Below are 12,669 nucleotides of genomic sequence, written 5' to 3' on the forward strand. Positions count from 1 at the left end.
GTGTTCATGCTAGTTGGGGTTACGCAACACCCATCCTGTCACGCTGCTGCGACGGCGTCGAGCTTAAACAGAAGACCTTAAAAACCGAAGAGGAGTCTTGTGATATTTATCAAGACCTCATGAAAACCAGCCGGCGCTTTTATAAACCTTTCACATCTCGGGGACGTCGTCGCTGCGAATGGGCGGAAGTCCCTGTGTGAGGTGTTTGGAGTTTCCGGTCCATGTCGCGTTGCGTTGTTTAGGTCCGGCATCATTCCTACTGTAAACTATTAATAAGACCCGTTAGCCCCTAGCTAACGGGTCTGACCCTTTAGCCGAGCGGTTAGTGACGTCACCTTGTGGTGCCGTACACCTCGTATCGAATCCCGCACCGGGCAACAAAGTAACCGGTTACAGTAGAATTAAGAGAGACCGTAGAGAAAAGGAGAGGGGGTAGAGAGAGGTAGAATGAAAGGGGGAGTAGAGAGAGGTAGAGAAAAAGAGAGAGAGGTAGAGAAAAAGAGAGAGGGGTAGAGAGAGAGGGAGTAGAGAGAGGTAGAGAAAAAGAGAGAAGGAATAGAGAGAGGTAGAATGAGAGGGGGAGTAGAGAGAGGTAGAGAAAAAGAGAGAGAGGTAGAGAAAAGGAAAGGAGGTAGAGAGAGGTAGAATGAGAGGGGGAGTAGAGAGGGGTAGAGAAAGAGAGAGGAGGTAGAGAGATGGGTAGAGAAAAAGAGGGAGTAGAGAGAGGTAGAGAAAGAGAGAAGGGGGGCACATGGGTCCTGGTTCAGCAGTCCTCCATCACTGATGGCTCCTGCAGTCCATCAGAAGATAAGAGCTGCACACAGAAGACACGTTGTGTGTCTTGTCTCCTCCGTTGTGTAACTTCCGGTCAACGTGTCGCGGCAGCAGATAAACACAATCGGTGAGATGCTCGCGCAGCCCGGGCGATAACGAGGCCTTTAGTCCCGGACGTGGAGGGTCGAAACGGGTCCACCAGTGTTTGCTTGTAAATGGCCGCCAGTCATCAGGTGTAGCAGGTAAACGGCTGTTAGAGGTCCGGCTTGTAATATTTGCTAGTAATATTTGATTTGCTAATGTCCCTTACGGCTTTCCGTAGCGCCACAACAAAGTCACGTGATGTACGTAACAACGTCAGTCGGAATCCGGTCGGTCAATAAACACCCAGCACGAGAGAAGTCGTCCTTGCTTCATTAATGTTATAAGTTAACATAGCCAGAGGGCACAGAACATTACATGGTGTCAGAGTAGCGGAGTTTAAATACCCAATATGGATTCGTACGGCGTTCCAGCTCCACGGATGGACTGGGAATCGGCGAACTTACCTGAAGCATGGAGACGATTTCGACAAACAACGGAGCTAATGTTCACGGGCCCCCTGCGCGGGAAGAATGAAGAGGAGAAATGCAGCTACCTCCTGCTCTGGATAGGGGAAAAAGGGCGCGATGTGCACAACACTTGGACACTCAGCGGAGAACAAGCCAAGAAGCTAGAAACGTACTACGATAAGTACACTGAGTACATCACCCCCAAAGCAAACCCGATTTATGCCAGATATAAATTTCATGAAAAGATGCAGGGAGAGAGTGAATCCTTCGAACGATTTGTAACTGAGCTAAAGCTCCTAGTCAAAGACTGTGGCTACCCAAATGCCGACGAGATGGTCAGGGACCGCATCGTGTTTGCCACCAACTCACCCAGAGTGAGAGAAAAGCTACTTAGCCAGGGAGCTGAGCTAACGCTAGAAAAAGCCATAGATGTAGCCCGCTCACACGAGCTAGCAAAGCAACAGCTAACGTTTATGGGCCAGGGCAGCACACATGAAACGGTGCACGCAATAGGCAGAAAGACTTACAAACCGAACGCACCCAAAGCAGCTAACGCTAACTTCAGACAAAGGGACGTTAGCACCGCCGCCAGGGCGTGTAGCTATTGTGGAGGGCTACACGGCGCTAAAGCCACTTGCCCAGCTAAGGGTAAACAATGCATTAAATGCAAGAAGCTCAATCATTTTGCTAAAGTATGCAAGTCTAGCTCCCAGGGACAGACAAAGTACTACCGCGGCACAGTACATGCCGTCGGAGAGAACCCAGAAGAGTGCACCACTGACAGAGAACAGGAAGAACTGTACTTCGACAACATTACAGTGGAGAGCACCGCTGTGGGAGAACAGACAGAGCTGTACATAGACTGCATCTCAATAGAGAACAACGGAAAAAGCAACGAGCAGGCTTACGTAGAGGTTGGAATTGGCACACCTCCACAGAAGGTAAAGTTTAAACTAGACACTGGGGCACAGGCCAATACTATTCCCACCAACCTGTTCCAGGCGCTGTTCAAAAATGTGACACTGAAACCAGCAATACACAGACTCACTGAATATGGAGGAGGCGCGCTGAGCGTGAAAGGCACATGCAAACTCAAATGTAAGTACAGAGACAATGCAATGATGCTGGACTTTTACGTCATTGACACAAACGCCCCACCAGTCATGGCAATGAAAACATGCCGTGACCTAAACTTGGTAAAAATAGTGATGGCTGTGAGCGAGGAAAACAATGTCACATCACAGAGCATAATGGATGAGTATGCAGATGTTTTCCAGGGAATAGGAGAGTTCCCAGGCGAGTGCACCTTCCGCGTCACACCAGATGCAACGCCGGTCGTCTGCCCGCCACGCAGAATCCCCATCGCCCTACGCAGCAAACTGAGGGACGAGCTTGACAGCATGGAGAAAGGCGGCATAATCTGTAAGGTAACAGAACCCACAGAATGGGTGAACGCACTCGTCATTGTTGAGAAGCCAAAGACAGGCAAACTTAGAGTGTGTTTAGACCCCAGAGCTCTTAACAAAGTGATACAACGACCTCACTACCCCCTCCCCACGCTGGAGGACGCCACCACAAAGCTCGCTGGAGCTGAGTACTTTAGCGTGTTAGACGCGCGGTCAGGCTATTGGGCCATCAAACTGAGCACTGAATCCTCAATGTTGACGACATTTAACACAGTGTTTGGCAGGTATCGTTTCCTCAGACTGCCATTCGGAATCGTGTCCGCTCAAGACGAGTTCCAGAGACGCGTGGATGAAACATATGAAGGATTGGACGGTGTGACGGCCATAGTGGACGACATACTAGTGTTCGGCAAGACTAAAGAGGAACATGACCAGCGTCTCAGAGCGATGCTGAAGCGCACAAGGGAGCGAGGGGTGCGGCTCAACCCCGACAAGTGTCACATATGCGTGTCCGAGGTAAGCTACTTCGGCCACACGCTCTCACACGAAGGCATCAAACCAGACCCACACAAGGTGAAGGCGGTCAAGGACATGCAACCCCCACAGAACAAAGCAGAGCTGGAGACAGTCCTCGGCATGATCAACTACCTCGCCAGATTTGCTCCACACCTCTCACAGATAAACTCACCCCTCAGACAGCTTCTGAAACAGGACAGTGAGTTTGTGTGGGATGCAGTCCACGACAAGGCGTTCCAAGAGATGAAGAATCTCATTACACAGCACCCAGGTCCAGTACTCTCATATTTCGACCCGCAGAAAGAGCTGCGACTCCAAGTGGATGCATCCAAAAGTGGCCTTGGGGCTGTCATGCTCCAAGATGGCAAACCAATTGCCTATGCGTCCAAGTCACTCAACAGCACTGAAGAAAACTACGCACAGATAGAGAAGGAGCTCTACGCTGTGGTCTTCGGCTGCAAGAGGTTCCACGAGTACATGTATGGACGAAAAGTGATTGTGGAGTCAGACCACAAGCCTCTGGAGGCAATACTAAAAAAGCCACTGGCAGCAGCACCACCCCGGCTGCAACGGATGATCCTGGCGCTCCAAAAATACGACATCCAAATCATCCACCGCCCCGGTAAGGACATACCGGTGGCCGACACACTGTCACGCAAGTCAATAGAACACCACGACAGTGACCTACAGGAAGGGATGGAGGCCCAAGTGCACACAGTCCTCAGCAACATCCCTGTGAGCGACACAAGACTCACAGAAATCAAGCAGGAAACAGCGCAAGATCCACAGCTCACCGCACTCAGACGAGCCACACTCACTGGCTGGCCAGACACAAAGAAAAAGTGCCCGCCCAGCATCCAGGAATACTGGAACCACAGAGCAGAAATCTCAGAAATGGACGGTATCCTGTTCAAAGGTGAGAGAATCATTGTCCCCCAAAAGCTTCGCAAGGACATGATACAGCGCATCCATGCCAGCCACCTTGGCGTGGAAAAAAGCAAATGCCGAGCAAGAGACTTACTGTTCTGGCCTGGCATGGGGAAACAGATCGAGGATGCGGTAGCAGACTGCAGCATATGCCAAGAACGGCGCAGCGCAAATGCAAAGGAACCAATGATGTCACACGCCATACCCGAGCGGCCGTGGCAAGTGATAGGCACAGACCTATTCACATGGAACTCACAGGACTTCATAGTCACTGTGGACTACTACTCCAGATTCTTCGAGCTAGAAAGACTTAACAGCTGCACCTCATCTGCCGTCATCATGAAGCTGAAAGCAGCAATGGCTCGACACGGAATCCCCGAGACTATCATCAGCGACAACGGTCCGTGCTACAGCTCTGGTGAGTTCCGCAACTTCTCACAGACATGGGGTTTCTCACACACCACCACAAGCCCCCACTACCCACAGAGCAACGGCCTCTCCGAGAAGACTGTCCAGACGGCCAAACGCATCCTGGACAAAGCCAAAGCTGAGAACAAAGACCCCTACATGAGCTTACTGGAGTATCGCAACACACCGGTGGACAACCTGAAATCACCGGCACAGCTACTGATGAGTCGGAGGCTGCGGTCCATTCTCCCATCAACAGCAAAACACCTGCAGCCACAGATCGCCAGTCAGGAGGATGTTCACAAAAGGAGAGAGGTATGTCAACAGCGCCAGCAGGCATACTACAACCGAACAGCCAAACCTCTGCCCCACCTGCCCGCAGGCACACCAATCCGCTTCCGGCAGGAGGATGGATCCTGGAGACCTGCAACTGTGGAAAGACCAGCGAACACAGACAGGAGCTACCACATCCAAACCAAAGAAGGTCAGATCTACCAACGCAACCGTCAACACCTGCGACAAAGCAGAGTGAACACTCACACTACACACACACACACTTCACAGCAGACTGTTACCAGCGCTAACAACAACACACAAGCCCATCAGCAAGAGCATGCTGAACCTCCAGACACGAACAATCAGCGACAACCAGACACACAGCCTGGTTACACCACGAGGTCAGGTCGCACGATCAAACCAAGACAAATCCTTGACTTATGAATGTTAAAAAAAAGAGAATTTTACACCAACCTGTACTATACCTGCTATGTTTTGAAAAGAAATATTTACAGCGTTCACTTACCTTGTGTACCTACCTGCTGTTTGCAGTTACCAGTAATGAAATGAAAAAAAAGATGAAATGTTATTACGGTGTCACATTTAGACAGTGAAGGAAATGTTTTACACTACTTTGTTGCAGTCCAGTTATATAAGAGTTCCACTTTCATATTCTTTCTTATTAAGATTGTATTCGCTTATAAACGTGCTCAACGTGGTCTGTATCTCTGCAGAGAAAGCAGCACTTTTCAGAAAAAGGGAGATGTAATATTTGCTAGTAATATTTGATTTGCTAATGTCCCTTACGGCTTTCCGTAGCGCCACAACAAAGTCACGTGATGTACGTAACAACGTCAGTCGGAATCCGGTCGGTCAATAAACACCCAGCACGAGAGAAGTCGTCCTTGCTTCATTAATGTTATAAGTTAACATAGCCAGAGGGCACAGAACATTACACGGCTGACACGTGGCTGCGCGTCCCCGACTCAGAGCTAACAGCTGCTGCAGCGCCACCATGAGGTCGGGGCAGGGGGTACTTTCCGTCTTTTTGTACGTCGAATAAAATTTGCTTTGGGGGCGTCCGGGCGGCGTAGCGGTCAATTCCGTTGCCTACCAACACGGGGGCCGCCGGTTTGAATCCCCGTGCTACCTCCGGCTTGGTCGGGCGTCCCCACACACACGATCGACTCTGTGCACAAGTGTAGTCCACTGACTTCCGGTTTCTACTGCAGCGGCCATACCAGTTTCCTGTTTGTTGCCGTGCGCTGTTGTCAATGGCATATTTTTCGCGATGCCTGCAAGATTTACCATGAATACACGTCAATCACACGCACACAACTGTCCACACACCTTCACCTGCACCTCCCAGCACACATTCATCTGCACCTCCCAACAAACGTTCACCTGCACCTCCCAGCACACCTTCACCTGCACCTCCCAGCACACATTCACCTGCACCTCCCAGCACACATTCAGTTGCACCTCCCAGCACACATTCACCTGCACCTCCCAGCACACATTCAGTTGCACCTACCAGCACACATTCACCAGCACCTCCCAGCAAACATTCACCAGCACCTCCCAGCACACCTGGGAGCACACCTTCACCAGCACCTCCCAGCACACATTCACCTGCACCTCCCAGCACACCTTCACCTGCACCTCCCAGCACACATTCACCTTCACCTCCCAGCACACCTTCACCTGCACCTCCCAACAAACATTCACCTGCACCTCCGAGCACACATTCACCTGCACCTCCCAACAAACATTCACCTGCACCTCCGAGCACACCTTCACCTGCACCTCCCAACAAACATTCACCTGCACCTCCCAGCACACATTCACCTGCACCTTCCAGCACACCTTCATCTGCACCTCCCAGCACACCTTCACCTGCACCTCCCAGCACACATTCAGTTGCACCTCCCAGTACACCTTCACCTGCACCTCCCAGCACACATTCAGTTGCACCTCCCAGCACACATTCACCTGCACCTTCCAGCACACCTTCACCTGCACCTCCCAGCACACCTTCACCTGCACCTCCCAGCACACATTCAGTTGCACCTCCCAGTACACATTCACCAGCACCTCCCAGCAAACATTCACCAGCACCCCCCAGCACACCTGGGAGCACACCTTCACCAGCACCTCCCAGCAAACATTCACCAGCACCTCCCAGCACACCTGGGAGCACACCTTCACCTGCGTGAAAGTGTGCTGGAAGGTGCAGGTGAAGGTGTGCTGGGAGGTGCAGGTGAACATGTGCTGTGAGGTGCAGGTGAAGGTGTGCTGGGAGGTGCAAGTAAATGTGTCCTGGTCGCTGCACTAGCGCCTCCTCTGGTCGGTCGGGCCCTGGTGAAACTCCTCACTGTCAGGTGAAAAGAAGCGGCTGGTGACTCCACATGTATGGGAGGAGGCATGTGGTAGTCTGCAGCCCTCCCCGGATCAGCAGAGGGGGTGGAGCAGAGACCGGGACGGCCCAGGAGAGTGGGGTAACTGGCCGGATATAACTGGGGAGAAAGGGGGTGGGGGGGTAAAACGCGGTGTGGTGAGGCTGTACTGGTCTGGACAGTGTATGGCGGCTCGTTTCAAGTTGACTTCACTCCAGTGTGCAAATTACACCACAACATTCAGGTGGGCCTCTTTAAACTCATACTTTAACACACACACACACACACACACAGACACACACACACTGGACATTTTAGGGGTATTTTTTGGGGGAGGTCAAATGTCATTCAGGGGTGCTTAGCCCCCCCAGACTCGTACAGTTTGCACCCTGCATGACATGAGTCCGTATCTTCTCTCCAACATCTTGGACACCTTGGGCACAATGTGTGTGTGTGTGTGTGTGTGTGTGTGTCTGTCTGTACATGTGTGTGTGTGTGTGTGTGTGTGTGTGTGTGTGTGTCTGTACATGTGTGTGTGTGTGTGAAATGCTGACAAGTCTGGTTTCAGTCGAGACAAACTCCTGTTGGGTCCATTGATTCTCTCATCATGTAAGTGTGTGTCATGTGTGAGGTGAGGAAATGGAGGTGATTGGGGTGCAGATAGAAACACAATGGCCGGGGGGGAGGTGCGGGGAGGGTGGGGGTGCGGGGTGGAGGGGTCAGAAGTGCCCTGGCGGGAGTGGCTATCTCTCTTCACTCAATGAGGATAGAGAGGTCGTCAGCGGAATAAACTGGACTTTGGCCTGCATGATAGAGCACCTAACACACACACACACACACACACACACACACACACACACACACACGCCTGTCTCACACGCACACATGCACACATATACACACATACACACGGCTCTCTCACACGCACACATATACACACAGATGCACACACGCCTCTCTCGCACGCACACACGCACACAAATACACACACATTCACACACCTCTCTCGCACGCACATAAACACACACCTTTCGCACACACCCACACCTCTCTCGCACACACACACACACACACACCCACACCTCTCTCGCGCACACACACACACACACCTCTCTCGCACTAACACACACCCACACACACACCTCTCTCGCACACACACACACACACACACACACACACACACACAGACAGGGTTGACAGCTGTCTGGACTCCCAACGCACGGCGTGACCGTGACCTGGTTGGCTGAGAGACACTGTGAGGACCGGAGACCCACAAGAGGGGAGTGAGACACATGAGGAGAGTGAGACACAGGGGATGAGTGAGACACAGGGGGAGAGTGAGACACATGAGGAGTGAGACAGGGGATGAGTGAGACACATGGGGAGAGTGAGACACAAGGGATGAGTGAGACACAGGGGGAGAGTGAGACACATGAGGAGAGTGAGACAGGGGATGAGTGAGACACATTGGGAGAGTGAGACACAAGGGAGAGTGGGACACAATGGATGAGTGAGACACAGGGGAGAGTGAGACACGGGGGGAGAGTGAGACAAAAGGGATGAGTGAGACACAGGGGAGAGTGAGACACATGAGTAGAGTGAGACACAGGGGAGAGTGAGACACATGAGGAGAGTGAGACACAGGGGATGAGTGAGACACATGGAGAGAGTGAGACACATGGGGAGAGTGAGACACAAGGGATGAGTGAGACACATGGGAGAGTGAGACACAAAGGATGAGTGAGACACAGGGGAGAGTGAGATACGAGGGAGAGTGAGATACGAGGGAGAGTGAGACACAATGGATGAGTGAGACACAGGGGATGAGTGAGACACATGGGGAGAGTGAGACACATGAGGAGAGTGAGACACGGGATGGGTGAGACACAAGGGATGAGTGAGACACAGGGGATGAGTGAGACACATGAGGAGAGTGAGACACAAGGGATGAGTGAGACACAGGGGATGAGTGAGACACATGGGGAGAGTGAGACACATGGGGAGTGAGACACAGGAACGAGTGAGACAGGGGAGAGTGAGACACGTGAGAGTGAGACACAAGGGATGAGTGAGACACAGAGGGAAGAGTGAGACGGGTTTTCATCAGGAAGAGAGACGGGAAGATAAATGTTCTTTAATCCCACACAAAGATGGAGGGAAAACTTTACTGTTAGAAAATTAACACTTCTCCATCTGTCACACGCCAATATCCACACACCGAGAGAGAGGGGGGGGGGGGGAGAGAGAGAGAGAGAGAGGGAGAGAGAGAGAGAGAGAGAGAGAGAGAGAGAGAGAGAGAGAGAGAGAGAGAGAGAGAGAGAGAGAGAGAGAGAGAATTCAAACCTTCAGTCAGTCACAGACAGCTCCCAGCGGGGGCAGACAGACATTTTGTGTTTCGTTTGTTCGGATGCAGGAGGTGCAAAGTAAAACGGCTGTTGTCATTTTTAGCGGGTTACCAGATCCTACCTGACTTCTGCTGGTTCTGCATCCTCTGTCTGTCTCTCATCCTTTACCTCTCTCTCTCTCTCTCTCTCTCTCTCTCTCTGCTCTCCATCTCTGTCTCCCTGTCTCTCTCTCTCTCTCGGTCGCTCTTTCTGCTCTCCATCTCTGTCTCTGTGCTCTCATCTCTCTCTCTTTCTCTCTCTCGTCAAAGGACTGACTTATCAGTTTCCTTTCTCTCTGTGTGCTCTTCATCTGTCTCTCTCTCTCTCTGTGCTCTTCGTCTGTCTCTCTCTCTCTCTCTCGGTCGCTCTTTCTGCTCTTCATCTCTGTCTCTCTGTGCTCTTCATCTCTCTCTCTCTGTTCTTCATCTCTGTCTGTCTGTCTCTCTGCTCTTCATCTCTGTCTGTCTGTCTGTCTCTCTGTTCTTCATCTCTGTCTGTCTCTCTGCTCTTCATCTGTCTGTCTGTCTGTCTGTCTGTCTCTCTCTCTGCTCTTCATCTCTGTCTGTCTCTCTGCTCTGCCTCTCTGTCTGTCTGTCTCTCTGCTCTTCATCTCTGTCTGTCTGTCTCTCTGCTCTTCATCTCTGTCTGTCTGTCTGCTCTTCATCTCTGTCTCTGTCTGTCTGTCTCTCTGCTCTTCATCTGTCACTTTCTCCCCCGCCGCGGCCTCTGATGCAGAAACTATGCATCCAGCAGATGTTCTGTCCTCCAGCAGCTGGAGACATCCAACACATGCTCACCCCCCCTCCCACCCCTCATACCCCCCCCCACCCCTTGAATCTGGACTCTGACTTTTATCCCGACCTCAACACATTCCTGGGCCGGTCTGGGGTCCCGGAGGCACCGCAGGCCTGCGGTGTCGTAAGAGACCCACGTGGGGCCGAAATCCGGCGTGGCGGCAGACCGGTTACGTAACTTAATTGCTTGGGATTTTTGGAGAAGTTTTTTTTTTCTTCTTCGTTTGTTCTTTCTTTGCCTCATGCTGTGCCAGCCGTCCTGTGCCAAACCCCGGGCGGTACAATGGCCGTCAGTTCTTTACACAACAACGCGCCATAAATACACCAAAGCCGCCACACCGGCCCGTGCGCGCTTTTACGCACCGGTGCCCATGTGCGCGTAAAACCCGCATGCGCGACCGATAGCACATTTCTGCACGGTTCTTCTTTTCCTTTTTGTTTCTATCTTTCTGTGCATCAGTCAAACCAGTTACCCCCCCCCCCCCCAATCTGCCCCTCATCAATATGTCGCGACATCTCCCGTCTGCGCACTGCGCTCAGCTGACCCGGATCCGAATTAATCACCCCAGCGGACAGACAAGAGTGTCTTTTGATTGATTCTCACACACACACACACACACACACACACACACACACACACACACACACACACACACACACACACACACACACACACACACACACACACACACACGCACGCACACACAGTCAAACTTGTGTTGCGTCGCGCGCCCTGCGCAGCCGTCGCGCATCGCCAAACCGTCTCCAAAACCCGTTTCACCAGCCGCGCAGCCCCGGTCCGGTCCGGTTCTTTTCAACCTTTTCTTGGGTTGTCGCGTGTTGCGGGTCGTGTTGGAAGTTGCCTGTTGGGCTTTTGGTTCGTGCGGCTGGTAGCAGGGAGTTTGGGCTGCGCCCCCCCCCCTTCCTTTACATCTCTCTTTAAAAACAAACCGCTTTTCGGAATCTGCGGTGTAGCTCGTCCCGGGTTGTACCGGTGCGTTTTGAGCCGGAGGAGCACCGGTGTGTGTCACTCCCGCCGGAGGAGCACCGGTGTGCCACTCCCGCCGGAGGAGCACCGGTGTGTGTTACTCCCGCCGGAGGAGCACCGGTGTGTGTCACTCCCGCCGGAGGAGCACCGGAGTGTGTCACTCCCGCCGGAGGAGCACCGGAGTGTGTCACTCCCGCCGGAGGAGCACCGGTTTGTGTCACTCCCGCCGGAGGAGCACCGGTGCGTTTTGAGCCGGAGGAGCACCGGTGTGTCACTCCCGTCGGAGGAGCACGGGTGTGTGTCACTCCCGCCGGAGGAGCACCGGTGTGTGTTACTCCCGCCGGAGGAGCACCGGAGTGTGTCACTCCCGCCGGAGGAGCACCGGTGTGTGTCACTCCCGCCGGAGGAGCACCGGAGTGTGTCACTCCCGCCGGAGGAGCACCGGTTTGTGTCACTCCCGCCGGAGGAGCACCGGAGTGTGTCACTCCCGCCGGAGGAGCACCGGTTTGTGTCACTCCCGCCGGAGGAGCACCGGTGCGTTTTGAGCCGGAGGAGCACCGGTGTGTCACTCCCGCCGGAGGAGCACGGGTGTGTGTCACTCCCGCCGGAGGAGCACCGGTGTGTGTTACTCCCGCCGGAGGAGCACCGGAGTGTGTCACTCCCGCCGGAGGAGCACCGGTGTGTGTCACTCCCGCCGGAGGAGCACCGGAGTGTGTCACTCCCGCCGGAGGAGCACCGGTTTGTGTCACTCCCGCCGGAGGAGCACCGGTGTGTGTCACTCCCGCCGGAGGAGCACCGGTGTGTGTCACTCCCGCCGGAGGAGCACCGGTGTGTGTTACTCACGCTGGTCGGCTGGAGGAGCGGCAGGGCCAGCAGGGTCAGAGGAGTGCTGGTGTGTGTTACTCACGCTGGTCGGCTGGAGGAGCGGCAGGGGCAGCAGGGACAGCGGGATGAGCACCACCACGATCAGCTTCCTCGCCTTCCAAAGCTTCCGGAACAAATCCATCCTGGCCGCGGCTTCCAGCCTCATGGGTCACCCGGGAATTCAACACAGCCGGGAGGGGTCTCCTCTCAGGTGAGGGAGATTTTTAAAAAAAAAAAACCCAAAAAAAACAGAACCCCGAAAACGACAAATAAATTTAAAAAAAACTGCGCCTGACTCTTTTAAGATGACCCTCGGAAGTGGAGGATCTGGAGCAGGTCTGCTTAGGAGGTGTCAGAAGAACCGCGGATGGGTTTTCCCCAAAAT

The 12,669-nt window shown here is 53.2% G+C and overlaps 1 protein-coding gene across 1 annotated transcript in view; it reads right to left on the bottom strand.

The window, feature by feature from the left end:
- The window catches only part of slc13a4 (solute carrier family 13 member 4), a 41,994-nt gene extending 29,544 nt beyond the window's left edge, over nucleotides 1-12,450 (bottom strand). The window contains exon 1 of the mRNA XM_056276995.1: nucleotides 12,328-12,450. Coding sequence (XP_056132970.1) covers nucleotides 12,328-12,450 — 123 coding nt within the window. The remainder of the gene's footprint in view (nucleotides 1-12,327) is intronic.
- Between the last annotated feature and the right edge of the window lie 219 nt (nucleotides 12,451-12,669).

This window comes from Lampris incognitus, chromosome 3 (genome assembly GCF_029633865.1).
Source record: "Lampris incognitus isolate fLamInc1 chromosome 3, fLamInc1.hap2, whole genome shotgun sequence".
NCBI lineage: Eukaryota > Metazoa > Chordata > Actinopteri > Lampriformes > Lampridae > Lampris > Lampris incognitus.